This window comes from Pseudoliparis swirei, chromosome 22 (genome assembly GCF_029220125.1).
Source record: "Pseudoliparis swirei isolate HS2019 ecotype Mariana Trench chromosome 22, NWPU_hadal_v1, whole genome shotgun sequence".
NCBI lineage: Eukaryota > Metazoa > Chordata > Actinopteri > Perciformes > Liparidae > Pseudoliparis > Pseudoliparis swirei.
In genome coordinates this window covers 10,722,740-10,748,651 of record NC_079409.1, presented here as the reverse complement: position 1 = coordinate 10,748,651, position 25,912 = coordinate 10,722,740, and the positions used below count along the sequence as shown (strand labels likewise).

Genomic DNA, 25,912 nt, shown 5'->3' with positions numbered 1-25,912 from the left:
TCGTTTACTGTTAAATAATCTAATTTTAAAACCAACATTTAAAGTGCAAATCTCCTAAAACCGTATATGATATGAAACGTGTGTGAGAGAGTCGCCTGTTCCCGGTCCAAACAACTGCTTTACGCACAACTCTTTACTTATGTTGTCAGCATTGCTAGGCCATACTTAAATATCGATCCATTCACATGTCAGAACCAATTAAAACCATATGATATGTTCTTCAATGATCTCCAAACTGTCCAATTCAACGCAGGCTCGTTGTATTGCTCTTAGAAGCCGGACTGATAGGACAGATGCCAAATCATTTTAGAAAGAACATGTAAATTATTTCCTCAGCATTTTTCAGACTTTGATTGGTTCCCTGATCGGGATCGATGTCATGACGAGTCTTCTACTTGTTGATGGAGTCCCAGAACCCGTCTGCGTGTAACTGTCTCATTGCTCCCCCTAACAGCCAACCAGATTAATGCACTCACTCCATAAAGCCCCGTATGCAGGACTGAAGGGTGCCACTCTCAGTCTCTGGGCCACTGAATCAACAGTGTAAGAGCACTAATAGCCAAATATAATAATAACAATAATCCGAATATCATAGTGGAAACTGGAATGATAACCGTTTCTCCAAATTAAATAATATAGTAATAAAGTGATGAAGTAAAAACAACAACAACAACAACAAACACAAAGCAACACTTTATTTATGTAAACAGATAGTTATTGTATTAATCCATGGTGTTTTTCAAAAGTTTTTAGTCGTGTTTCAATCAAATAAAGACTAATCTCATTTCCATAATAGCATTATTGAGGTATATGAATAATATTATTAAAGACGTAACTTCATCCCATTGATGTTGAAAAGTATCTGGACAGGCCTCAGGATTTTATTCCGTGTGGTTTATTATGATTGTTGTCGCCAAGTTAAATGGTTACAAGCCAGAAGATGTAATAACAGTGTAATATTAAATATATATATGTATATATTTCCAGAAATATATACAGTTTTTAGTTCAATTAATTTTCAGTGACAAAAGCGAAGATTATAATTTTGTAGAAATATATTGTTTAAATGTTTAAAGCGAACAGAGCAGTGCATTGTAAATTAAGTAAGTTATTTGATCAATCCATGATGTATATTTTGCTAATATTGTCTGCGATGTGTTTAATTACTTATTAAAATGAATACGCCATCATTTTCTCTCATGAATTATAGACAAACAACTCTTTATTTGTGAGTGAAACAGGAACAACGAGGTATTTACCCTAATAGTCAAAAAACATCGACATTGCAAAAATAATAACTTAAACAATACAAAATAGCTGAAAGACATTCAAGGGTCATGTCATGCAAATAGAGAATGGCCTATTGTTAACTATTTATGTACACAAAACAACATCTATACCCAGACGAGACACGTTGTCCTCTCACAAACATAAACACGACATAGGGGAAAACATCAGCAATGTTTTTAACAACACAAACTTTACAACAACATGTGAATATTATAGACGGACCTCCCTCTCCGCCCCCCCCCCTCTCTCTTTTCTCTCTCTCTCTCAATCTCTCTCTCTCTCTCGTTCTCTCTCTTTGTTCAATGAACTTCAGACGAAAATCTTTATTTTGGATTTAACTGAATAGTTGAAAAACTGTAATTGAGGTAAAAATCGAAATCTTTGCCAAACAAAACAAAACAGTCAACACAGCTGGATGTTTGTCTCTACTGCATCATTGTCTTGTCAGTGTTTACAGCTATGAGATACGATCAAATGAAACTGTATTAGTCAATATTACATGTTAGACATTAGTGGAAATAGACAATGTAGACACCGTTTAAAGTGAAGGCAGACAGACAGGAAGTGTGATACATAACTAGTAAATTCACGCCCATGTACTTTAGACCTGCTTCCTCTTGCAAATACCACGTGATTGACAGACAGATATTCGTAGATTAACGTGGGTTTGAAATGTGAACCCAGAAAGTTGGATTAGTTTATTAAGTTGTTGTGTTTTAAGATAAACCCACATCAGTCCACTACTTCCGGAGAATATATTTGTGGCTATTATACTCAAAGTCGTGGTGGGGAATTTTTATTTTTATTTTGAGTAGTAAATTAAGTAAGAAAAAAAGGAGCAAAATGATCAAATCATCATAAATCAAAAAAACATGTTTTCTCTAACATGTGCATCCAGAGTCCCTCTCCTGAAAGTATCACTGATGATTTAGTTCCTTAAATTCATAGACACACTGGATTTAAATTAATATTACTTTGATGATTTTTTCTTTAGCGATGCTCACAAACATGTAAACACATTTAAATGAAATAAAAATGTTAATTAAACTCTTAAATTAGGCTACATAAATATAGGCTACGGTACTTATTTATATTTCAGCACACACGTGACAGATTGGGCCTTACAATGTAAATCTTATGCGGCATATTTTACCTACATATTATAAAATATCCCCTTGTGAAATAGACTCAGGAAAGGCAACAAGCGATTTCCAGACAGTTAAGTTTAACCACAGCCTTCCTATGTTCCTAAGTGTCGAAGGAAAAATCTGAGTAACCAAAAAAAGGATGCTTTTATTTTTTAAATCCCCTTTAGCGGCCTCCTAACAGCCACATCACCGTGACCGCTCTAAATGTTCTTCATATCTTCAGGTTTGACGTTCATGCGCTGAAATACATCATATATCTATTATTCTGAGGTGCAGGAGGCCACAGGTTGTTTTTGTATCGATCCCTCCAACTGTATTGCATAATGAACCTTCAATACAATGTAAGTCAAGTTCTCATTTGGCTATTTATTAGGATGTTATGTGGCTCTACGGACATTTCTAGTTATACATATATAACTCTCTCTCTATATATATATATAGTTATATATATAGTTATATATAGTTATATATATATATATACTATACATAACTAATATATAACTATAGTTGCATACTGGCTCTGGTTAACCGTGTTATCCCCATCAGTCTTAATTAAGGGAGGTTGAAATGGGTTGAAAACGGTTGTTAAAAGAGGTTTAATGTGACAAACGGGGCCACTCGTGCAGCCCTGGCCCGAAGGCTGCGTGCCGCTGCATGCGCACGAGCGGCTGAATGAATAAAATAGGAATTGTCGTCAAGTTCATCACGTAAAAACATTTTAATCGCCAAATGAATAACAGCTCAACATAGTAGCTAACCACCTGGGTTACACGGTTTCCGAATGCTTCCCTGCACATGACACATTCACAGGGTTTGATGTAAGAAAAGGGAATTTGGACTAAATTCACAAATTGGCAGCATAACAGGAATAGTGACACATGTGACACATGTGCCCACTTACTCCGTGATGACAAATGAAAATGGATTGGAGTGTGTGAAATAGCCCGTGTCCAAAGCTTTATGTTGGGCGATGCAAAGACTGGAGCCCCATTTATTATTCGTAGCCAACAACAACGTGGTATGTTTACATGAGACCTGAAGCGCATGCGTATATGTCACACGATTAGCCCGCTATTAACTTCATTCAGGCTGCTTCTGGGCCTCGTATCCACGTCTGCGCCTTCAAACAGACACAATGCGCATGCACTATAAATGTGGGCGTAGTGAAGTCAGCGTCAGATTCGGGCTGGCTTGCTTTAATTACACTGAAAATGCAGGTCCAAACTGCAACCCTATAAAGACACAGCAAGGCGGTCCTCCAGGCCTTTGTCTGTTCGTCCTCGGGGCCAAACTGGACCGATGCCTGACTAAAGTGCAGCATGACTCGCATTGCAGCCACTTGAGGACTAGAGGACTCTATATATAGCAAGAGGGGCGATATTAAATTCTCGCAGGGAGGCGACGAATTCTAACCAGCCCTTTGCTCGTTTATGAAATAATATAAATATAGAATTCATTGATTTAATTCGGTCCTGTACAATTCACGCATATGCGTTTCAGGCCCTGCTTTTCTTAAAATAGGACCCGTCATATATCAAACTAAATGTGTGCCTATTAGATGTTATTTTTGTCTCTGGGATTTAGCCTCACGTGCATATAGTAAAGTCTACATCGCACATGCCTTGCTTGGTCTAAAAAAGTCCCCTTCAGAGGTTAAGGTGAGGGTTAAGGTGAGGGATAGATCTAAAAACGAATCTAAAGGTATACAAGTGGCGTAAAATTGGATGTAAATCTTTGTTTTGTTCTACCTTAATGTGGTAATTTAAGGATAACATTCCACAGACGAACATAAGTCACGCTCTACTCTGTACAAGAACACAATTTTCAATTCATTTTCAAAACAGCCCAAATTGCGCAACATTGAGCCAAATTCTCTCTCCGTATTTTCCTCTAGCCAACGGTCTATTTTATAAACTCATTGACTCATATAGCTAACTAACTACACATTGAGGCGTAGGCTATCTGTCATTTTGTGCCAGTGGTCACATGGCTTTTGGCCCTCAGGAATGGATAGAGATGGATCCCCACGTCAGCTTGCACGTCTGAGGACTTCTGCTCCACCAGTCTGCCTCAAAGTGACGGGAGCGCAGCGCAGCGGAGGAACTATGCGAGGACGATTATAGGAGGTTTCCAACGGCAGAATATGGATTTTGATGAGCGGATTTCTGGCTCGAATATGTATTTACCGAGCTGCACTTACTACGTCTCCGGAGCAGACTTCCCAGGTCTCCCACATTATTTAACCCAGAACCAGTCCTCTTGCCCCATGACATACCCATACCCGTCCTCAGCCCTGCCACAGGTCCCGTCCGTGAGAGAAGTGGCTTTCAGAGACTATGGGATTGATACGTCCAGTAAATGGCACCACAGCAGGGGGAGCCTGTCACACTGCTACCCGGAGGACATCGTGCACAGGGACGGCTGGACGAGCCCGAGCGCACGGGGGGCAGAGATCCTGGTAAAAGGCAGCTCCGGCGGGAGTCGCTGCGCCAACCCGACTCCCGGCTTCTATGGCAGCGTTGGCAGGAACGGGGTCCTGCCACAGGCCTTCGACCAGTTCTTCGACACCGCCTACGGGAGCGCGGAGAGCCGCGCAACGCAGACCGCGCACGCGGCAGACTCGGACAGACACGCCGCCAAAACAAGTCCCGCTCCGGCTCATCCGGGCTCGGACATGGCGGAGAGCTGCAGCCCCAAGTCGTCCTCCAGCCACAGCGAGGAGAAACAGAGCAAAAGCAGCAGTGAGTAGCCCTGTGAATACGAGAGGGAGGAAAATCTAACGCGTTGCTCTTAAAGCTTTTTATATGCTGTTTTATAAGCACGTAGCGTTTATGGAGGGCCTGCAGATGTACCCTCTTACAAAACTATGTTATAAAAGACAAGATCACGTGCTTGGGATTGAAATTGGCCGTGAAGACTTTTGTCTTCCAAAATTTCAAACAATATCTCCACTTTTTTCTGCACAAATGTGCTTACATATTTGGCCTGTATACAATTTGTTTATATGGCAAATCATATTTATAAAATACTCTTAAAATAAGATTTTTTTTTAGGTATCTTACACCTCAAATATTTCTGTGGGTGATTATAATTATTTGGTTAACGTTATTTGTCAACGTATATATTTTGGGTTTATTCTGGGTCGACTAAAGTGGCTCCTGGGGCATTTAAATGCGACTGTGGCGCAGATTAAGACTTAACCCCCCGCTCCTTATTCAAAGATAAATATTTACAAATTCAAAGGATTTGTGAGGATTTCATTCTGCAACTGCTTTTCATGGAATGTGCCTCACTAACACTAAAACAACAAAAGCTCTTATAGTGAAATCAAAAGCGGACGATACAAGCAGCACAGATACATGATATGACTGTTTGCTTTAGGCCCACGCGCTCACCCTTAAAAGCCAGCCGGTGTGCTTTTACACATTTCAGTTTTCACAACTTCCGACATGCAGTCCCTTTATGTCCGACATGTCCCTTTGTTTACAAATCTCGAACATATGCCTGGGAGGAGGGAAACACTTGAACTCCAAAGCTCTTGTCGACCACCACCGCTGCTCCAGAGCAGCACATGGACCTATGTTTTCATGTTGTTGTAATGTGTCTGCATCTCACGTGGTGACCTTTGTGTGTTTTATTCATTTGTCTCTCAGATGGCCAGAGGACGCGCAAAAAGAGATGTCCATATTCAAAGTATCAGATCAGAGAACTCGAGAGGGAATTCTTTTTCAGCGTTTACATCAACAAAGAGAAGCGCATGCAGCTCTCCCGGATGCTCAATCTGACAGATCGCCAAGTCAAAATCTGGTTTCAGAACAGGAGGATGAAGGAGAAGAAACTGAACAGAGACCGTTTACAGTACTACATCACGACGCCCCTGCTATAAACACTGAACAAAGACTGTCACTGACATGCAGCCATTCACCAAGACTGCACTTCTATATATTTTACAGGATGGAGAATTTTGTAATGACTTCATATGATGTACTATTTATACACTATTTTGTCATTAAACGCCGTTGACATTATTGTTATTATTATTATCATTATTATTATTAGCATTATTATTATTATTATTATTCTTATTATCTGCAGATGTCTCGGAATTCCGTTTGTATTATTTAATAATACACGGAGATTACTTTACTGGAAATTAGAAAAAAACATTTTCTTGAATTCTATAGAATCTAAATTGTTTCCCCCATATTTACGCACGTATTGTTATGACCAGATATCTGGACACCAAACTACTGTTCGTGTTTTTTCTTTCTTTCTTGTAATATTTTTTAACTTCATTGTACAAATACAACTCCGGTGACGATAAACCTATTTCGTGTGTTTTTGGCGGAAGTCCTGCATGTCCGGTCAATGTTATAGTTAGAGAGTGAGTTACATTATAATCTGATGCCAATACATCCATTTCATGTATTTCAAGTGATGGACATGATATTTTAACATTTGCGCTTAACCCCTCCCTGCAGGCGCTTAGTTGAGCTCTCGGCCTTAAGGTTGGATTATTCACGAACTTCATCCAAAAGGCTAACCGCTGATAAAAGAACAAAAAACAACAAATGAAACATCATCTCATATTTTATTTTATGTGCCAGCACGTGCACCGTATCAGATACATGATATGTAGGTCTGGTTTTTTTATTCCCTCATGGCTGGAAACGGGATCCGCTGCAGTTATTGTTTGATATCCATTACAAAGGCTTCATTCATTTGTGGGGCGATAAGGAAAGGCTGCCTTCTGACCTGCAGCATGCCTGTTGGTTTACTCACACACAATCTTGACACTTGTTTGAATGCAAAGACAGGCTGCATTATTCCAAAGAATATACATTTATTTGTGTGATTATAGTCTCATCAAAGTATACTTATACTGAAAGACTGTTTTCATTTCCTCCACTGGAGCTAACCCATAAGGAAGTGACACTGGGGCAAATCACGACAAGCTACAGGCATTCATTTATCATCTGGAGCACTTTAATCCAAATATACATGTGTTTGATCCTATGAATTTAGACCATGACGATTTATGTTAACCTGCAAGGGAAGGTCAAATAAAGCCCGCGCACATAAAGAGATGGGTAAAAATGCTTTAGGTGCATGGCTTTGTGTCCTCCAGGCCCCTGAAAACAACTTGAATGGCCTACCATAAGCTAATAAGGGTCCTGATACCTTCCTTGTACTGTGCATCCTGTGAGGCTCTCAGGAATTCCGCTTTGATTGCTGCACATCCTCCCAGTTGCTCCAGTAACTTGGCCATAAAACGCGGATTCGTCTGGAGCATTTGGAGTGTCGTGCAATAAAGCGTCTGAGACCAAGGTTATTAACTGTGACTAAGGGGCTGAAAACAACGGCCGGGAACATTCAAAGCTTGTGTTCACGGACCTTTCCGGCATCATTTCTTTCAGCATCGTTCTGTGGTAGGATTATTCTGCGTTTGTGTTGTGTTGAATTGTGGGCCGTGCCGTCTTCGTCCACTGGGTGGCGCTCCTCAGATCAATGTCATTGCCGTGAATTGAGATATAGAAGAAGTTTGACTCGCCAGTCAGCGGCTTTAACATATATCACCGCTGCAGGATTTCATTGTTAAGGTAGGCACAGAAATGTGATCACATGCGTTTTTATTGTTACACATGCAGGGTTCACTAATGTGATGGAAGGAAGTGGCTTTATTGTTCTATTTTGTCCCATATCTAAAAACTGTAGACGCTGTTTTATCATTTTAGGCAAATATGTGATGAGATCATGAAAGCAAGAACATTGTGCACGTTTGTCTCTTTTAGCATAAAATGTAATGCTGATTCTCCGGTTTCAGTGTTCCAGATGTTATAAGCCTCGAGTGCCTCACGCGCACTGAAAAAACTCCGAGCACTGGGCGTGTGTCCATGTTGAGACTCACTAACTTTTACAATCCACAGTTTAAAACGTACATATTCTTCATTTGATAAAACTACATTGGATTTGTGATGTTTGGTCGGTATTTAAACGTGACAGTATTTTTCACAGACCCTTTGTTCACTATGAAGATCCGATTTGTTAAAAAGTGTGTTTATGTGTGTGCGTGTGTGCGCGGGCATGTGTGTGTGCAACGTTTTCTCAAACCATTCTTAAATCTTTCGAAAAGTCACTATGTGCGCGTGTCACTGTGCGTGCACGTACAAAAACCAACAGGGAGACATTTTGATACAAAACAGACAGTGTGATATTTTCATGAATTGTCTAAAATTTGTTGTAACTTTTAATTTAATAAATAAAAGAAAACAAAGTTTTATGCGTGTAATAATATAAAAGCAGCTCACCCACAGCGCACACTGAAACACTGAAACATCCCTGGAAATAATTCAGAAGTGTTAATGATTATTATCATTCATTGCAGCAGACAAGCTGCAGGTTATAAAAAAATATCTTACATAAACTGTGCTCTGAATTCTCGACTGTTTGGCTCCAGACTTATGAAATGAAGGTAGTGGGGTTGTATTTCTATTCCACTCTGCTGGAGACGAGACATCTTTAGCTGATATAAAGACCTGTGTTGTAAACTCATAATCTTACGGTTATTACCAGGAAGGTGATTACTGAATTTTAATTTAATTAATGTGTGTTGTTCACTTGCACGGCAACTTCACACCCTATTACAAAATGATCCATGTTTTATAATTGGTTCTGTTTATTTCAAATTTAAAACTAAATGCACATTACATGAGACACATTTCAAATGATAGCAAATTACTGTCTTGTGTTGCAATCTGATTCTTTTGTTTCGCTTTCTGGTGTTTTTTATTGGTTGTTTTTATTTTTCCTCATTACCTCAAACTCTAGCCTTAAATATTTTATAAAAAGAGCAAAAACTATTGAGATAAACGATAACAATCTTTAATGCATTAAAAAACTGAACGAATTAAAATATACATTTAAAGGGCGTGTTGGGCATTGTATTGGTTTAATCAGCATTAAGAGTTGATTTGAAATAAACATAAATATGGAGATTTTGTGAAGGCCTGATAAGTGTGTACATGGAGAAACTACTCTTTCCATGGCTCGAGATGAGCTACAGCAAGATAAACGACCTCTAATGTCATCTCTGGAACAAACCGCATTTCTTTCAGTGCTGCTCATATCAAGTGATCGTTTAGCCGTGAAACCTTTTATAAATGCTCAAGAGACTCTTTGCAGTAAAAGGTGTCTGGACGCAATCAGGCATTTGCACCCACAACTTTCACACCACAGTCAAAGAAGCTCGAGGGCACTAAAGGAAATGACTTTGCACTGGTTCGACAGGCAAGGTGTCGAGATGAAACACTGTCTGCAATACTTTTGGACAGTCCATGAGGAATTTAAAAAAAACTGTAATATTCATCCGAGCAGCACCTGAAGGGTTAAGAGTCCCCCGACCAAAGAGTCACACGGGACCTTTTGGACCTTTGATGCACCCTGTGCTTCTGAGAGGCACCTAAAACCCTTCATTTTTACAGTGCTGTAAAACTGGCCATGCATTGGACATAATTGTTAGAGACAGCTTTCAACAGCCGAGTTGTCATATAAGGGTTGTTGTTAAGTTGACACAGCAGCTCTGGGCTTAAAGGTGGGGAACAAGGCTCAAATGTGAGATTCAAAAGAGATTTAAAGAGTGTACCCATAGAGCCCTCTGATGCACCACTTCCTCCACAGTTTGCTGTTCCCTTAGCCTAAAACTAAATATACGACACTGTGGAGCAGCCTGGTCGGACTGGGAGGAGTCTGAAGTCGCCTTCGCGTTTTAATTGGCTGCAGGCTACAGTGAGAAGCGTGAGTATCAGTAATTATTCAGCAATGTTTTGCACAAGAAATGTCAGCCAGAAAGGGCTATCTTCATCCTCCGTCAAATTATACCACAAAGATGACATGCCCCAACAACCAAGCTGGAAACTCGTTTTTCGTGGACTCTCTAATCAACGTGAGAACCGACAGCGGTGCGTATTACCAAAGTAACGGGGTGTACTTGCCACCGGCGTCGGAATATACCTATGGACTCTCCGGTGGCTCTTGTTTCCCGGGGATCGGTAAGCGCAACGAGCCAAGCACCCAGAGCGTGATCCCGTCTTCTGCTCCGTATGTTCAAGGGATGGAAACGTGGCTGGAAACGTCGAGATCCTGCCGGGTGGATCAGCCCGGCGGCCAGCATTTGGCTCAGTGTTCATTCTCACCGAATATCAAAGAGGAAAGCGCGTATTGCCTTTATGAGTCTGACAAATGTCCTAAAGGAGCAACGGTGGATGACGTTTCCTACTCGACTGCATCGTGCCCGGTTACCGGCAGCACTTTGCCAGTCCCCGGCTACTTCCGCCTGTCTCAGACATACGCGTCCTCCAGGCTGTACCATGATGTCCAGCCAAACGTGAATCACTTTACTCTGCAACGACCTGCCCGTCTCGACAGCCAGCCCTCCCAGCCCCAGACTGCTGCTGCGGAGCCGGAGCGCAGGGAGAGCCACGAGGAGGCGCCTGTCCCGGCGCCCTGCGCCCCGGCCAGGGAGGCGGACAACCGCCTCTCCTCCGAGACCTCATCCTCCCCTGAGCCCGCTGAGAGCTGCAGCGTGGGCTGTCCAGAGAAACCAGTCAAAGGTGAGGATTTAACAGACATTGTGGGAACATATAATTATTGGGCTTCCATTTTTCAATTTCAACCAATGATTTCACGAATGACCGCGAGAGTATACGTGCTGTTAGTCCATTCGAGTTATTAGGCAGCCACTCACAGGTGCACGTTTAACGGCTATCTGCCAGTTTATCCGGCATGGGGCGAATTTGAACGTGACTTAACCAATCAGAGCCGAGGAGCGGGGCTATTGTGCTTCAATAGCTTTTTAGATAACAAATACGTTAATATAGCTGTGCTTTATTACACTGCCATTCACACTGTCAACGTGGATTTATATGTATTAGTTTTGATGATCAAAACGCACTTTAATTATTCCTGTGTTTAGGGTTTCATACATTTTTTAATTTATAGGACAGTCTTCGTGCACTTGTCCTTTGCAGGATTCTGATATCAATTGTCCTTCCTTCAAAGGCACATACCTTGCTATTATTTCACGAGACTGTATGTTTTATGTCTTGATAATAGTGCAGTTGGATACATGCTGCAAATCATTTCTAGTAAAATCTGAATTTTATCTGTATGAAAAATAGTTGTTAAACTTAAGAATACATTGATTGTGTATTAGGTGTAACTTCAAGCTGAATAATTAGCATATAAAATCGTATTTTCAGTAGTTATATTAATTTGATGTCAGGTCTTCTTAATTTTGAAATTTGTAATACTAGTCAATTTTTTTCTAATACATATTAGGCTTTGTGTGTGTGTGTGTGTGTGTGTGTGTGTGTGTGTGTGTGTGTGTGTGTGTGTGTGTGTGTGTGACTGTGTGTGCGTGTGTGTTTATTTTTTATTTTTTGTCACACTTGTTGCCTAATGAATTATTACATTTTCATTATAGGAGATGGAAAAATGCAAAGTACGGCCAACTGGCTCACAGCTAAGAGTGGCCGAAAAAAGCGTTGCCCCTATACCAAGCACCAGACTCTGGAGCTGGAGAAGGAGTTTCTCTTCAACATGTACTTGACAAGAGAGCGTCGTCTGGAGATCAGCCGCGGTGTGAACCTCACTGACAGGCAAGTCAAAATCTGGTTCCAAAACAGGAGGATGAAACTGAAAAAAATGAGCCGAGAGAATAGGATCCGAGAGCTCTCCAACAACTTCAGTTTCTCATGACACTGTCTGCGTCTTTGGCGCCCTCCACCATCCACGACAAGGGCGCCTGTGCCCCCCCCCTGCCCCCTCCCAACTGTGAGAACGTCCATGGAAAAATAGGACCCTACTGCTAACTTATTGATTGTTGTTCTTTCATATTTTCACGTCCGTTTAATTTGGCCGTGAATATGTATTTATAAATAGCTGCATTTGTAACGTTGATCCATTGTGTTGAAGATGTTCATAATGTGACCACAATGGTTCAGAGCTTCAGGCTTGTATATATTGTATAGTCACCATGAGTGGATTTTGCATGCAGGACTAACCCTTGGGGATACTTGTTTTACAGTTACATGTAGATCTGTATGTGACAGCTAAGGAGAACAGGAGGTCTGAAGAATATTTGCACATTTTTTTCTGGTCAAAATAATAAAACCATCCCTGCAACTGCAGACTTCTTATTTTATTCAGTACAGCCGGAGCTGCGTTAATGCCTTGTGTCATGGGTCCGCTCTGTGAACTTATTATTACAGTAGTGGTGATGTTGTTATTGTAACAGATGTCTGGAGGCTCTCCACACTTCGTTGCTTTTTTGTCCTTGACATCACACTTAAACGTAAAACTCACAACAAGTGGAGAAACAATGTTTTTCTTTAATTATTACAAATATTTCAAAATTATGTGGTAGGTCCTTGATTCAAAAAAGGTCAAACACGAATTAATGTTATGTATATATATTTCTTAAATGATAAATTGTATAATCTCAAAGTGATGGTAGCAGCGCATGTGGACTATACCTAAACCCGTCGAGAACTGAGAATTTCCGAACTCATCAAGTTATGAATACGATCTGCATGAGAATGTTTTTTTGTCCTTTTACAGATTCCTAAAATATGTTCAGGTTATACGAGAAGTGGCATCCTTTCCACACCCTGAACACACTCAAAACACAAATATTCCTAAAGAGGAGAGCGGGCTGGTGAGTGGTTTAGGTAGTCTCATGTTGTTGGGCTATTATATTTCTCCCACAACACGAAACTGCCTTGATTACCTCAGTTAATCTCGTCGCATCAGGAAAATTGAACCACTACTACTCGTCGATTTTATTAATAATTTATTCCACACATGCTTTAAACACGTACAGCGTATTATTCTAAAAAGTGCAATAAAGTGTTTTATTGTTGTGCGTAAAATGTGCTCTTAATATGATTTTTGACTTGTGGGTTTTTATTATGGAACTACATTTGATATATGTATAACTATGCATATATATAAATAAATAGTATTTATATATAACTTTATATATATATATATATGGATAATTTACATTTAATATTAGAGATATAACGTTTTCATAATTTCTATAATTGTAAGATCACACCTGCAAAGTATAGTAAGCGGGATCTAAAGAGCCGGAAGTAAAGATCCAGGCTGAGGAATGAGAGGATTAAGGCTTGTATATGTCCAGGAGAGGAGTAGAGGACAGACAAGGCCTCGGTTATGATCATTGCAGTCTGCCAGGAGCGTTGCAGGAGGAAATGCCGGATGCGTCTGCTTGCGCCAGAGAAAGGACACAAAGGCTGAGCTTTATTGGTGATATTTAGCTTAGACAGCCAGGTTGTAACCTTAAGAAAAACAACCCAATTGCCTGTGATAAAAGGACGTTATATAGCACCCAAATAACGTCGCCCTACTTTCCGTTTTAGATTGCTTTCAAATTAGACCCACAAACTTGCAGACAGCGAAGCGCATCTTAGAAGCTGTTTTAATATTGTAAATAATGGTTTAATTTCTAAAAGTCTTGAAAACGTTTCATAACAGCAACTCACAACAAGCATATATATCTATATGTATATAAATATATATATATATATATATATAAACCTATATATAATAACATATATATACACACACATATATATATATGTTTATATTATAAAAATATAAAATAATATTATAAATTATAATATATATACACATATATATATATATTATATTTTATAATATCATTTTTTTTAGACTAAATAATCTCACCAAGTACACTTTTTTGGGAGTGATTTTAAAAATGGAGGTTTTAAAGTCAACTCTCCGTTGTATTCCAAGTTCGATTACACCGACATAAGATATATTGACAAAAGTCATAACGTTTATTGCTTATAAAACGAAATATTTCCCAATAAAGGCGCGGGATTTCCTATTAAAATATGGAGAGGAAAATGGTGGCCATTTAGTTGAGCAGCAGGCTGATTTATTATTTATTGTTCTGTCCCACGGTCACGTGTTTGGGGCGCCCTATCCAGTCTTGGGCAAGGTCCAACTTACTGGACGCATTGAGCCCCTAGCTTGTGCAGAAAAGCAGTAGATTTTATGCAATGAATCTGTTTTTTCTAAACATTGCAATATAATAACGCTATACATACAGGTTTTGTTTTGCTTTTGCAGTTTTGCAATGTCGACGTTGGGAACGAGTTATTACGTTGAATCGCCTCTTCTCTCCGAGCAGGAAGATATGGCACCGAGGTACTCCTCCGCTGCAGGGGTGGAGCAGGCGATGCTCACCGAATATGGCGGACCGGAATCTTTCCCTTTGCAGGCCAAATCTTCTATTTTTGGTGGATCTTGGAGTCCCATCTCGGCCCACCCTCCAAACACAGCCACTCCGACCTATATACATCACCACTACACGAGCGGGGACAGCGATGGCATGTTTACGCGATCCTGGGCATTGGATCCGGTCTCTGCGTCGCTGTGTTTGACGGGATTACCATCAACAGCCATCCATTATGAGATAAAACCCGAGCCTCTGATTGGGATTGCTGAATGTACAACTTTGGAGACGCACACACCTCTTTTGTCTGACATTGAAAATGGAGCTTCCCTTGCGGAGATTCCCTGCGAAGCGTCTGAATTAACCACTGAAGAGAAACCGCCAGCAGACACGAACAAGACGGAGATAGATGCAAGTAAGAAACCATGTTCTTCATTTTATTCCAGCCACATTGTGGACTCATTTAGATCAATCCAAATTAGATGAATTAGAATTAGATGAAGATATGGGGGAATGTGTTCGGTGAGACACTTGGTTTCGTGATAACATTTGTAGTGTTTATGCTCAAAGTGTCACAGTGACATGATCTTCTGCAAAAATATATTCATATTATCCTATAGGAGGATAACACACGTCACTGTATATGTCATACATTTTGAAGGACGTGTTGATAGGTGAGGAATAGTAGTGTAAATGCACCAGAAATAATTCCTATATAAATAATCTTGGTAGAAGCATGTCCTAATCCCCACACTGTAAAGCCACATGACCAGTGCCGAGTCCCATTCTGAGGGCATTGACTCTCCTGTCTCATGGTTTTGACCCTCCTGTTTCCAGACAACCCAACGTCCAACTGGCTGCACGCGAAGCCCACCAGAAAAAAGCGTTGTCCGTATACAAAGCATCAGCTCCTCGAACTGGAAAAGGAGTTTCTGTTTAACATGTATCTGCCCCGGGATCGCAGATACGAGGTCGCGAGGGTCCTGAGTTTGACCGAGAGACAGGTGAAGATCTGGTTTCAGAACCGCAGGATGAAGATGAAGAAAGACAACAAAGACCAGCGGAGACACAGTTAACTTCTGGACTGATGGGGGATGCGAGGGGGGCGGAGGGGCGAGAGAGAGAGAGAGGAGGAGGAGGAGGAGGAGGAGGGGGGGTTCTCTTTAATATTCCTGTTACACATGTTGTTGTAAAGTTTGTGTTGTTAAAAACATTGCTGATGTTTCCCCCATGCAGTGTTTATGTTTGTGGGAGGACAAAGTGTCTCGTCTGAGTATAGATGTTGTTATTTGCACATAAATAGTTAACAATAGGCCATTCGCTATTTGCATGACATGACCCTTGAATGTCTTTCAGCTATTTTGTACTGTTTAAGTTATTATTTTGCAATGTTGATGTTTTTTGACCATTAGTGTTTGAATCCATTTATTGCATTTCAAATACCTCGTTGTTCCTGTTTCACTCAAAATAAAGAGTTGTTTGTATAGTTCATGAGAAAAAATATGGCTTATTCATTTGTAATAAATGTACTTCTAATATTTATTTAACACATCGCAGACTTTAAACATTTGAGCGAAATGTACATCACGGATTGATAAAATAACTTTATTTACAATGCACTGCTCTGTTCGCTTTAAACATTTAAATAATCTATTTCTACAACATTCTAATCTTCCCGTTTGTCACGGAACAATTAATTGAATTACAAACAGTTTTTATTTTTGGAAATAAAATATTGAAATCTTACACTTTTAATACGTCTTCTGGCTTTTAACTTAATGGGCCCAATAAGTATAATAAGCCACAGGGAAAGAAATCCTAAGACCTCCAGATATGTTCCCTCAGAAAGTTGTTCAACCTCAATGAAGTTACGTCTTTAATAATATTATTCATCAATAATGGTATGGAAATGAGATTAGTCTTTATTTAATTGTAACATGACCAAACACTTGTGATTCTGAAAAAAAGTCCTTATTTAGAGAAAACTAAATCGATGAACAAACCCAACCACGCAGCGATGCACCGATTTAAAATAGAAAGGGGTCAAATCAAAGCAACAGCGAAACACGTTCAAATGGCCTTAATGCACATGCGTTACTTTTCGTTACATGTTTGGCCTCTGGACGCCAAACTGGACTATAGATGGCCTCCTGCAATAAAGCACCACCACAGACTCCACTGTTTACAAGGTGCGAACACGGCCGAGCGTGTCCAGCGGCTCTGTGACGGCAGAGGAGCGTCTAATGAGGCCCCGGCACACATCTATATGGGCCTGAAGCGCGAGGGTCACACACACACACACACACACACACACACACACACACACACACACACACACACACACACACACACACACACACACACACACACACACACACACACACACACACACAAACACACACTCGGAAACGTCTAATTACTTTACAGCCGTCCACGACCATGTGTTTGTCTCGTTGGAGGAACACACGTGTGCTGTTTGGTCGCAGCAGCTCTCACAACAACAGACACGTTTCACACACCTAGATAGTTTTCAAGTGAATGACATAATATGCATTATTTTATTTGGTGAACAAGATGACACGAAGAGTCCACATTGGGGTCAGAGCTCAGAGCTGATGAGCTGAGTGCTGCTGTCCTCGGACCGCCGGCAGGTGGAGCCAGAGGCTCGTCAGAGGAACAACTCTCAATCTGGATGATGCATTCACGGAACACCGAGAAACCACTCCCCATTTATTACAGACCTGCACCAGGTGTGTTGTTTTCGTCGTAACACATCTAACCATGCACGCATTCAGTTTCATTTGATGGTCATCTTTGGCATAATTTGAGCTTTAAAGATCCATATTCATAACGGGTTCCAAATTAAAATAGTTCCTCTGTAGTATATTAGCCTGGGCTATGAACCGTAATGTTATAATAAATGATCACATGCAGAGTTTCAACTGAAATTGATTAAACAAGGGAAATATATATCATTGTATATCTATTGAATCAATAAACAATAATGTGAGCGGTGCATGCATACAGATAACTCATCTGCATGTAATCACTTCCCTTTAGTCCAGGAGCCGGACTGGACCGCACTGGACCCCATCGATGATGAACTTGAGGTCCTAAAACTGAGAGATAGCCAAACCTCACCTCTCTTCCTGGTTTCCCTCAGCACCCCCCCCCCCCCTCACCCCAAAAGGTCACCCGCATGCAGCTCGTTAAGTATCTTATTCCTTTTGGAAAATACTGTAAAGATAAGCAGATACAGACATTACACTAAGACTTTGAAACCTTCTGTGAAGTCTCTTCAGTCCCTTTAGATGCATTCATGATCCCCGATGACTGTTTATCAACATGCAAACGGCCATTTGAGGAGCGATGCATGCGGGGAAACAGAAAGTTGCTTGGCTGCTGCTGCAGTGACCTCTCACGACCCCAATACATCAAACCTCATGACACGCTGGTGACAGAGGAGCCACAAGTGAACCCTGGAAGAGACGTTCAGGGGAGTCTGTTTAACTTATCCTCACTGGTCTGTTGTTCTGGGTGTTACTTTTGGGATGTGTGTGTGTGTGTGTGTGTGTGTGTGTGAGTGTGTGTGTGTATGTGTGAGAGAGAGCGAGAGAGAGAGAGAGGGAGATTGTGTTTTTGGATAGGCCTTAACATGTTTGCAAATAATTTCTTGAACATTATTGATATCTATCGAGCAACATGATAACTCAGTTCAATGCCATTTTGAAAAAGACATTTTAAACCTAGTAATAATTGAGGATTATGAGTAAAGCTGCCTGGAGAGTTGCTTTACCCATAATCCCCAATTATTTTCCATGCATTATTATTAATTTTGTCAACCTCACATGGATTTCAATGTATATGATATATGTCTTCCTTTAAACGTGTTCTTATCCAGTTCAGGGCAACTGCAAGATACTTGAAACAAGGGCTGGTGTAGTCTCTTAAATGTGTTTTATTGCTTTCATTCGTTTTTTTATAATCCCACATTTGTTCATCATTGTGTCTTCTTTGATTTGATGGGAGGCAAACAAAAGGACCGGGAATGACCGATCTGCATTTTCTCCACAACATTTCTTCCCATGTCAACGTGTGAAACTGTTTGATTTGCGGCCCTTGAGCTCACGCCTCAATCTCAAATATGCTCATGAATCCAAATCCAGGGACTCAATAAATACAAATGTATCGTGAAAATCCTTTCGTGAACGCTGCTTTGTTTCCAGGACACACACACACACACACACACACACACACACACACACACACACACACACACACACACACACACACACACACACACACACACACATAGAATGACTATAAAGCGTATTACTGTATTTCTTTTCTACACGCAGAATATGAATTGATAGCAGAAATTATATCATGACACAAAATTAAAATCAAAGTTTTTTAGACAATTAGAACATGATGTTTTTAAAGAAGACATTACCTTGTATTTAAACAGGCGAGGTTAAGTCACAAGTTTAAGTCAACGAGGTTTTAATAAATGTATAATATGCTATTACATTTGAATACATTACCCATATTACAGTATAAAACAAAACAGATGTACATTATACAATAAGTATGCAATTATCTATGTTTTGGCATGCATTTGAATCACACTCCCAATCAATGGAAATAATTTAAAAACACATAAGTTGTAATTAAAATATTGTTTCTTGACAAGCTCAAAGTAATGTGGTCGCGTAGCTGCTCCAGAAGTTTCTCGTGTGCAGAACAGATGGAAACGCGCCGCTCCTCCTGCAGCTGCGCACTGCGTTCTGACTCCATCAGCTCACAACCAGCAGAAAGGTGTGGCGTTATGTCTTAAATCAAAATGTAGGTGCAGAACAAAATGTCCAATGTGTCCAAGTCTCAGAGCAAAGTTCCTATATTGTGGAGGTTGATTTATCTTTCAGAGGGCTCTTTGTTCTGTTTCACCTGTCGGTTTAAACAGGATTATACAGTCTATAAAATATAAATAATAAATGATCTGCACATCAGATAAAAAGAAACAGTCAATAAACGTATACATGTATATACTTTTCCGCAATATACATTATCAACAATGAGTAACACACACATTGAATTCGGTTGAATATACAGGACATTGTGGTCTTATACGCAATATAAGAACATCAGTCGTTCACAAGATCTTTAGTATCTTTACAAATACAAAATCGGTAAAAATACACATATTAAGTTTAAATCAAATATTTCAAGTAAATGTGGTGACACGGAATGATTCCTGAAAGCCGCCAGAGGAAGACGTGACGCGGAGGAAAAATATCCGCGCTGAATGGGACTCTGCTGAATGCCAACACCCACTCACCTCAGCGAACAATCGATCCCATGTAAAAGCTTCTCCGTTTGTTTCTCTACCACTAACCAAGTCCTTTCCAATCCTCTGGGATTATTTTTCCTGTGCCAGTGCATTCCTTTTTTTTAAACGAAAAGCGAGAGAGTTTCGTCATTAGACGAATTTCTGATTTATTATAGAGCGAGTGAAGAAACGTTTCTGTGCGTAATGGCTGTGCGTCTCATCCGTGCTGCTCAAGAAATCTCCACATTTCTAAATGTAAAACTTCTCCTACAGCCTACCTAGAGAGTGGCTGTCCTCTTCCTGGCCATATATGATCTAAGGGAGTGTTAGATGGTTTAAATGTGTTCTTAGGGCAAGGAGCTGTCAGACCTTTTGGCGAGAAAGATTGATCACACACGCAGTCTGCCAGGGCTCTTTGTTTAGAGACGGAGCAATAAACAGCCATCACATCCCCACCTTCCTCTGCCTCACACTACAGTAGCAAATCATCTCTCCTTCCCGCTATGTTATAACCAATGATGCTGAGGGGTAAGGATGATGGCTTGGGTCAATATCATCCCTATAGGTGAAATGAAATAAATGAATTGGGATGTGGGACAGGGAGCCGTAAACTGTAAAATGATGACAAATGCCTGTTAAATAACGCTATATATATATATATATATATGGTTATTTAACAGGCATTTGTCATCCTTTTATTTGTCATATATATATATATATATATATATATATATATATATATATATATATATATATATATATATATATATATATAGACACAATTTTTTCATGCAGGAGTTTTCCTAAAAAATAAACTTCGATGATAAAGTGTAACATAATTACAGTATTGGAGTCTTGGATAAATATAACATTACCCTAACATCTGATGAACTAAAAATCACATTGAAATAAAACATGGTAATATTTCTCTCTCTCTCTCTCTCTCCCTTCCTCTCTCCCTCTCTCTCCTGTGGTGTGCTTGGGGGAGGGGACGACATGCTGGATGTCTGGTGCAGCTTTTCTTCTCCACGCAAACCTTCAAGAAAGTCTCCAGATTAACGCCTCTCTGATAACGACTGTGGGCGGCGCCGCATTATGAGACACAAATGTGACTGCTGAGATGATTTGTGCAGTGCCGCGCTACCAATAAATGTACACGCTCACACACGTGCACGTATACCACAATTCGTACGCGCGCACTACGATCGACTGCGTGGACGCGCAAAGGAGGCACAGAGTGGGGAGGGGTGTGTGGGGGTGTGGGAAGGGGTAGTGAGTGGCGAACACACTGACCCCCAAAAATGTGTAAATAAAGCAACCCCTACCCCCGGAATGAGGCGTTGCCCCGCCTACTTTCTCGATCAATCACAGGGGACAGTGGCTTCTTTTGATACAAAACTCAAATTGTCATTGGGTAGATGCAATCATGTGACAAGCAGCAGAGTCTAATTCCAACCATGTCTTCACGAAAGCAATAGTTAATGGCATTCTCCAATCGACTTTATAGAGTTTAGTAGTTTCTGACAATAAACTGCTTATTGAACTGCATTGGTCTTCAAATCAGGGAGTTTTCCAGACAAGCAGGAGGAGATGAATTACGAATTTGGGCGAGAGAGTGGTTTTATCAACAGCCAGCCGTCGCTCGCAGAGTGCCTGACATCTCTCTCCATCCCTGTCGGTGATGCATTTCAAAGTTCATCAATCAAGAGCGCGGAGCTTTCACAGGCGACACTGATTCCTCCTCCTTTCGAGCAGACCATCCCCGGCCTGAACCCGGGCATCCACTCACCACACAGCCGCTCAAAGCTTCCGCTGCAAGCTGCATCCTTGCCCCTGGAGTACCCGTGGATGAAGGAGAAGAAAAGCATCAAGAGAAATCAGACTGCAGCTGCTGCTGCGACGGCTGACTCCGCGTCACTCTACTTCTCCCCCCAAGGCAAGACATGATGATTAATAACCTCCATGCAAAAGGCTCCTCGTTGTCTGAGGATTCCCCCCCTGCAGCAAGGAGCTGCATCCCCGGCCTTTTGCAACGTGGGCGTCCTTCTAAGCCAATATAGGATTTTGATTTAAGCATGCTTAATCTCATGAAGTAACGCACTGACTTGTGATGCAGTGTACGCGTGTTAATGTTTGACAGTAATGGAGAGTGATAGATTGTTCTTACACGGGCCAGCAGCTGGCATGTTCATTAATCTTCACCCTCCGTCCTGTCCTGTCCACGCAGACCCATCATATTCTGCCTGGGGCCCATAAATCTTCCCAGTCCCGGTGCTTGCTTGCCACAAGTTCCACCCCATGTTGCTTGTTTTTCTCTCCCCCTTCCACCCAAACACACACACACACACACACACACACAACTGTTTATGTCTAATGTGTCTGATTAAAAATATAATCTTTGGTTTATTTGTGTAGGTTCTCCAGAGGTGCCAGAGGTTCCGGTTGGCGGTGGAGGGGCATCCCGGAGGTTGAGGACCGCGTACACCAACACCCAACTCCTGGAGCTGGAGAAGGAGTTTCATTTTAACAAATACCTGTGCAGACCGAGGCGAGTGGAAATAGCTGACCTGCTGGATTTAACAGAAAAGCAGGTGAAAGTGTGGTTTCAGAACAGGAGGATGAAGCACAAGCGGCAGACCCACTGCAAGGAGAACCGGGACAGTGACGGGAAATACACGGGTCTGGACGACGGGCCGGAGGATGAGTTGGAGCTGGCTGCGGACAGCAGCGCGGCCGGGACGCTCCTGGAGAGGGACAGCTACTTCCACCAAAATACCTTAACGTCACAACAGAGTCAGAACGGCCACAATGGAGAGAACCAAAGCCCGGCGGTTACGCCTTTGCACAGCAATGAGAAAAATCTGAAACATTTCCCTAACCCGGCACCCACTGTTCCCATCTGCGTGTCAACAATAGGCCCGGACAATGATCATTCCCCGGGCCTGGACGTTTCTTTGCAGGATTTCTACGTTTTCTCATCCTCCTCCTCTTTCTCACCAAGTTTGTCAGATTCGGCACATAGTCCTCTGTCTTTATCCCCCGAAACATTTGATCTTTTCTCAGAAACACTCACAACAATCGACCTGCAAAACTTGAGCTACTGACATATTTCAACATGCTTTATTTGAATTCGGACACTTGTGTGCAGTTTTGGTACTCAGGTTTAGCATTAATCTCATAAATAAGGTAAGTTAAAGCAAAAACAACACCGCAAGAGGAGAGTTTATTTTTATGGATTCGACTTTAATTTAGCAGAATACTTTTCTTGAAATAAAACTTTACATTGATCGCAAGCAGCGGCGCTATTGTCTTATTTCACTATACGAAAGTTTGTAGAGCTCATTGAATTTAGGCCTTTAAAATAAAAGATTAATATATATATATATATTTATTTACGGGAGAAATTAATTATTGTCATACATAATTCATAAAGCTGAATATATTTTCTTAAGCAGTAGGCCTATTCAAATAAGGATACTATAATCTGTGTAATTAGAAGCCACAGGATATTTTCAGAATTATAGTCTACAGATGTTGTAAGGACTCTATTGATTTTATATTCTCAAACTTCCTCAAACAAATAGCCAAATAGATGCAGTGAGCACAGAGCACCATGGAATAAATACCAATGCAAGTGAAATAAATCATGAATAGTTTTTTTAAATTTTATTAATTTTTTATAGACTTAGTTGAAATCTATTTATTTGTCAACGTGACCATGCTTCTGTACAAACCTCAGTGATTTATCTGACTAGAAGGAAGCAGATTCATTGCCCCCTCATGTTGAAACCCAGAAAAAGAACATTATCAGTGAGAGTTGCCTGCAGGAGTCCCAGGCCAAAAGCTGTGACTTTTCTTGACTCTCTAATTAAATTTTATTGCCTATAAAACTCACAGCACTGATGGTGCTTGTTTATAGCCCAATCCAGTGTAATACTATAGTTTTAAAATTTACAATCGCGCTTTATACGCCAGTGTGTTTTTTCAAAACTTTTTAATCAAATTAAATACGGTTTGAATTAACATTGTTCGACCCGTAAGACAAATACCCAGATACATAAGATAATGAATGTATCGTAATTAGTTTTAATGGTTGGTAAATGTGTGTTAATGGTCCAAATTGACTCCGTGTGTACAGCTGAAGAATCCCTCGCACCGACCAGTTGAGCTTCTCGGCTCCATAAAGCGCCATATGAAGACACAGTGGGACGTGGTCGCTGTTTTTAAAATTAGGACACTGATATTAAATCTTCAGAGGAATTGGTCGATGAAAAGCTATAGAGATTGTTCCAGGAATCACAAGACTAACACTCACGCTGGTCAATTATTCTGACCACAGTCTACAGGCGACGTGATTCATTGGCTCCGTATCTCAGGACTGTGCGCTTGGAGTTAGAGCCTCAAAATTAAAAAAGGTGCAGGCGAGGTGGTGAACTACTATTTCCACTGAGATATGCTACTAAGTGATAGTTGAACCTTTTTTAAAAATATATAGGAAAAGTCTCCACGGCAGAGAAAAAGTCCGATTTGGTTTGTTGAGCTCAATTCAAATATATAGTGTCAGCATGTCAGTGTCTACATAATCTACATGCTAGATTAACTTCAAATAAATGTTCATTATTTAAAAAAATGGCAGTCCATTTATTACTAAACACACATATAGTCTCTTTTAATGAGTAAATAAAACATCATGCTGTACCACATGTTCCACATTCACAGATTTCATTACCACAACTCATTGCAATGTTAATCATCACATTAATTTATGTAATTGTCTAATTTCTTTATTATGTGAAAGAGTTAAGTGACTTTGAGCAACTTGGTCATTCAGTGAATCATAAACATGCAATGGTTGAGAAAAGGAAAAGAACCAATTGCAAGGAGGACATGATGCTTTATGGGAAATAGGATACAACACTGCCATCAGATACCCCCCCCCCCCCCCCACACACGCGGGTCAAAGGTCAAGCTGGCTCTCCTTTCCTCTCCAAGCTGGGAGGAACTATACTGCCAGGTCAGGAGTGGGTCAGGTTTTGAATGACCTCAGAGGATTTGTGGCTCTTGAAGAATGTTGATAACTCTGATAACTCCGAACAGGAAGTTATAGAAAGTGTGTGCAGAAACAATAATATTCATGCAGAATATGATTTTAGTTGAGGAACACAATTATAGATGATCACACAAAGATTAAATGTGCTGCTGCTACTTTTCTCAGGACGATTCTGAATAAACATCCATAACATTTCCCCACTCAATCAAAGATATGAAGAAAAAGTGTACAGAAAAGTACATCAGTTTTTCTTTATGAACTATCTTTGGATTTAATTAATCAAAACAATTGTTCCTCTCTGACAAGAAACCAATACACATCAGTGGGTTTGACGTCTTCCCAATGCTGGTCTGAAACTGGAGTAAATAAAGGGTCTCATGGAGAAGAGAGAGAGAGAGAGTGTGTGTGTGTGTGTGTGTGTCTGGCAGCACTGATAAACTCGTCCACCACCTGCAGCTAAAGTACGAGCTAAAGCTTTTCACACAGCCCCTCCAGAGCTGCACTGACATGTCCGTCTCATTTCTCCACAACAACAGGCGATACAGTTCAAAGGCTCCGTTTCAAATCTGGATTGGGTAATTCTTCCTGTCAAAAGATGAGTCGTGAATAACTGACACCTTTATAAACAATATGACAACCAGCTGCCTTCACTGAATACACAGGAACGAGTTGTTTTATTTGACCTGTACTGGTGCATTGATTGTTCAATTAATAGAAACTCATAAACGGACTCACAAAAGAGATAGGCCTACAAATGATGCACATATTAAAAAAATGTGCAGGAATAAACCAGTAGAATTTGTAAAGGTTCC

At 40.6% G+C, this 25,912-nt stretch overlaps 4 protein-coding genes across 5 annotated transcripts; all 4 read left to right on the top strand.

Moving 5' to 3' along the window:
• The first annotated feature begins 3,726 nt into the window (after positions 1-3,726).
• Positions 3,727-8,716, top strand: hoxa11b (homeobox A11b). Of its 2 annotated transcripts, XM_056445216.1 has the most exons (3): positions 3,727-4,108; positions 4,443-5,179; positions 6,092-8,716. In XM_056445216.1, exons 2-3 carry the CDS (start codon positions 4,582-4,584, stop codon positions 6,322-6,324), a joined length of 831 nt encoding a protein of 276 aa, XP_056301191.1. In that variant the 5' UTR covers positions 3,727-4,108; positions 4,443-4,581; the 3' UTR covers positions 6,325-8,716. The 2 variants fall into 2 exon arrangements, with proteins under 2 accessions (XP_056301191.1, XP_056301190.1); XM_056445215.1 differs by having other exon boundaries at positions 3,727-5,179.
• Positions 8,717-10,096: 1,380 nt separating this feature from the next.
• Positions 10,097-12,625, top strand: hoxa10b (homeobox A10b). The gene is made up of 2 exons (XM_056444379.1): positions 10,097-11,047; positions 11,920-12,625. The coding sequence occupies exons 1-2, from the start codon at positions 10,273-10,275 to the stop codon at positions 12,192-12,194; spliced, it is 1,050 nt and encodes a 349-aa protein (XP_056300354.1). The 5' UTR covers positions 10,097-10,272; the 3' UTR covers positions 12,195-12,625.
• A 1,855-nt stretch (positions 12,626-14,480) lies between these two features.
• hoxa9b (homeobox A9b) lies at positions 14,481-15,797 on the top strand. Its single transcript, XM_056444415.1, has 2 exons — positions 14,481-15,136; positions 15,559-15,797. Exons 1-2 carry the CDS (start codon positions 14,623-14,625, stop codon positions 15,795-15,797), a joined length of 753 nt encoding a protein of 250 aa, XP_056300390.1. The 5' UTR covers positions 14,481-14,622.
• A 5,730-nt stretch (positions 15,798-21,527) lies between these two features.
• On the top strand, positions 21,528-23,332 carry hoxa2b (homeobox A2b). Its single transcript, XM_056444339.1, has 2 exons — positions 21,528-21,986; positions 22,466-23,332. Exons 1-2 carry the CDS (start codon positions 21,641-21,643, stop codon positions 23,152-23,154), a joined length of 1,035 nt encoding a protein of 344 aa, XP_056300314.1. The 5' UTR covers positions 21,528-21,640; the 3' UTR covers positions 23,155-23,332.
• The last annotated feature ends 2,580 nt before the right edge of the window (positions 23,333-25,912 follow it).

Excerpts from the sequence above, each read along its gene's own strand:
- hoxa11b (XM_056445216.1), top strand. The coding sequence starts at position 4,582 with ATGGATTTTGATGAGCGGATTTCTGGCTCGAATATGTATTTACCGAGC. Across the intron at positions 5,180-6,091 it reads GAAACAGAGCAAAAGCAGCA|ATGGCCAGAGGACGCGCAAA; the intron begins GTGAGTAGCCCT and ends TTTGTCTCTCAG.
- hoxa10b (XM_056444379.1), top strand. The coding sequence starts at position 10,273 with ATGTCAGCCAGAAAGGGCTATCTTCATCCTCCGTCAAATTATACCACA. Across the intron at positions 11,048-11,919 it reads TCCAGAGAAACCAGTCAAAG|GAGATGGAAAAATGCAAAGT; the intron begins GTGAGGATTTAA and ends TTTTCATTATAG.
- hoxa9b (XM_056444415.1), top strand. The coding sequence starts at position 14,623 with ATGTCGACGTTGGGAACGAGTTATTACGTTGAATCGCCTCTTCTCTCC. Across the intron at positions 15,137-15,558 it reads CAAGACGGAGATAGATGCAA|ACAACCCAACGTCCAACTGG; the intron begins GTAAGAAACCAT and ends TCCTGTTTCCAG.
- hoxa2b (XM_056444339.1), top strand. The coding sequence starts at position 21,641 with ATGAATTACGAATTTGGGCGAGAGAGTGGTTTTATCAACAGCCAGCCG. Across the intron at positions 21,987-22,465 it reads ACTCTACTTCTCCCCCCAAG|GTTCTCCAGAGGTGCCAGAG; the intron begins GCAAGACATGAT and ends TTATTTGTGTAG.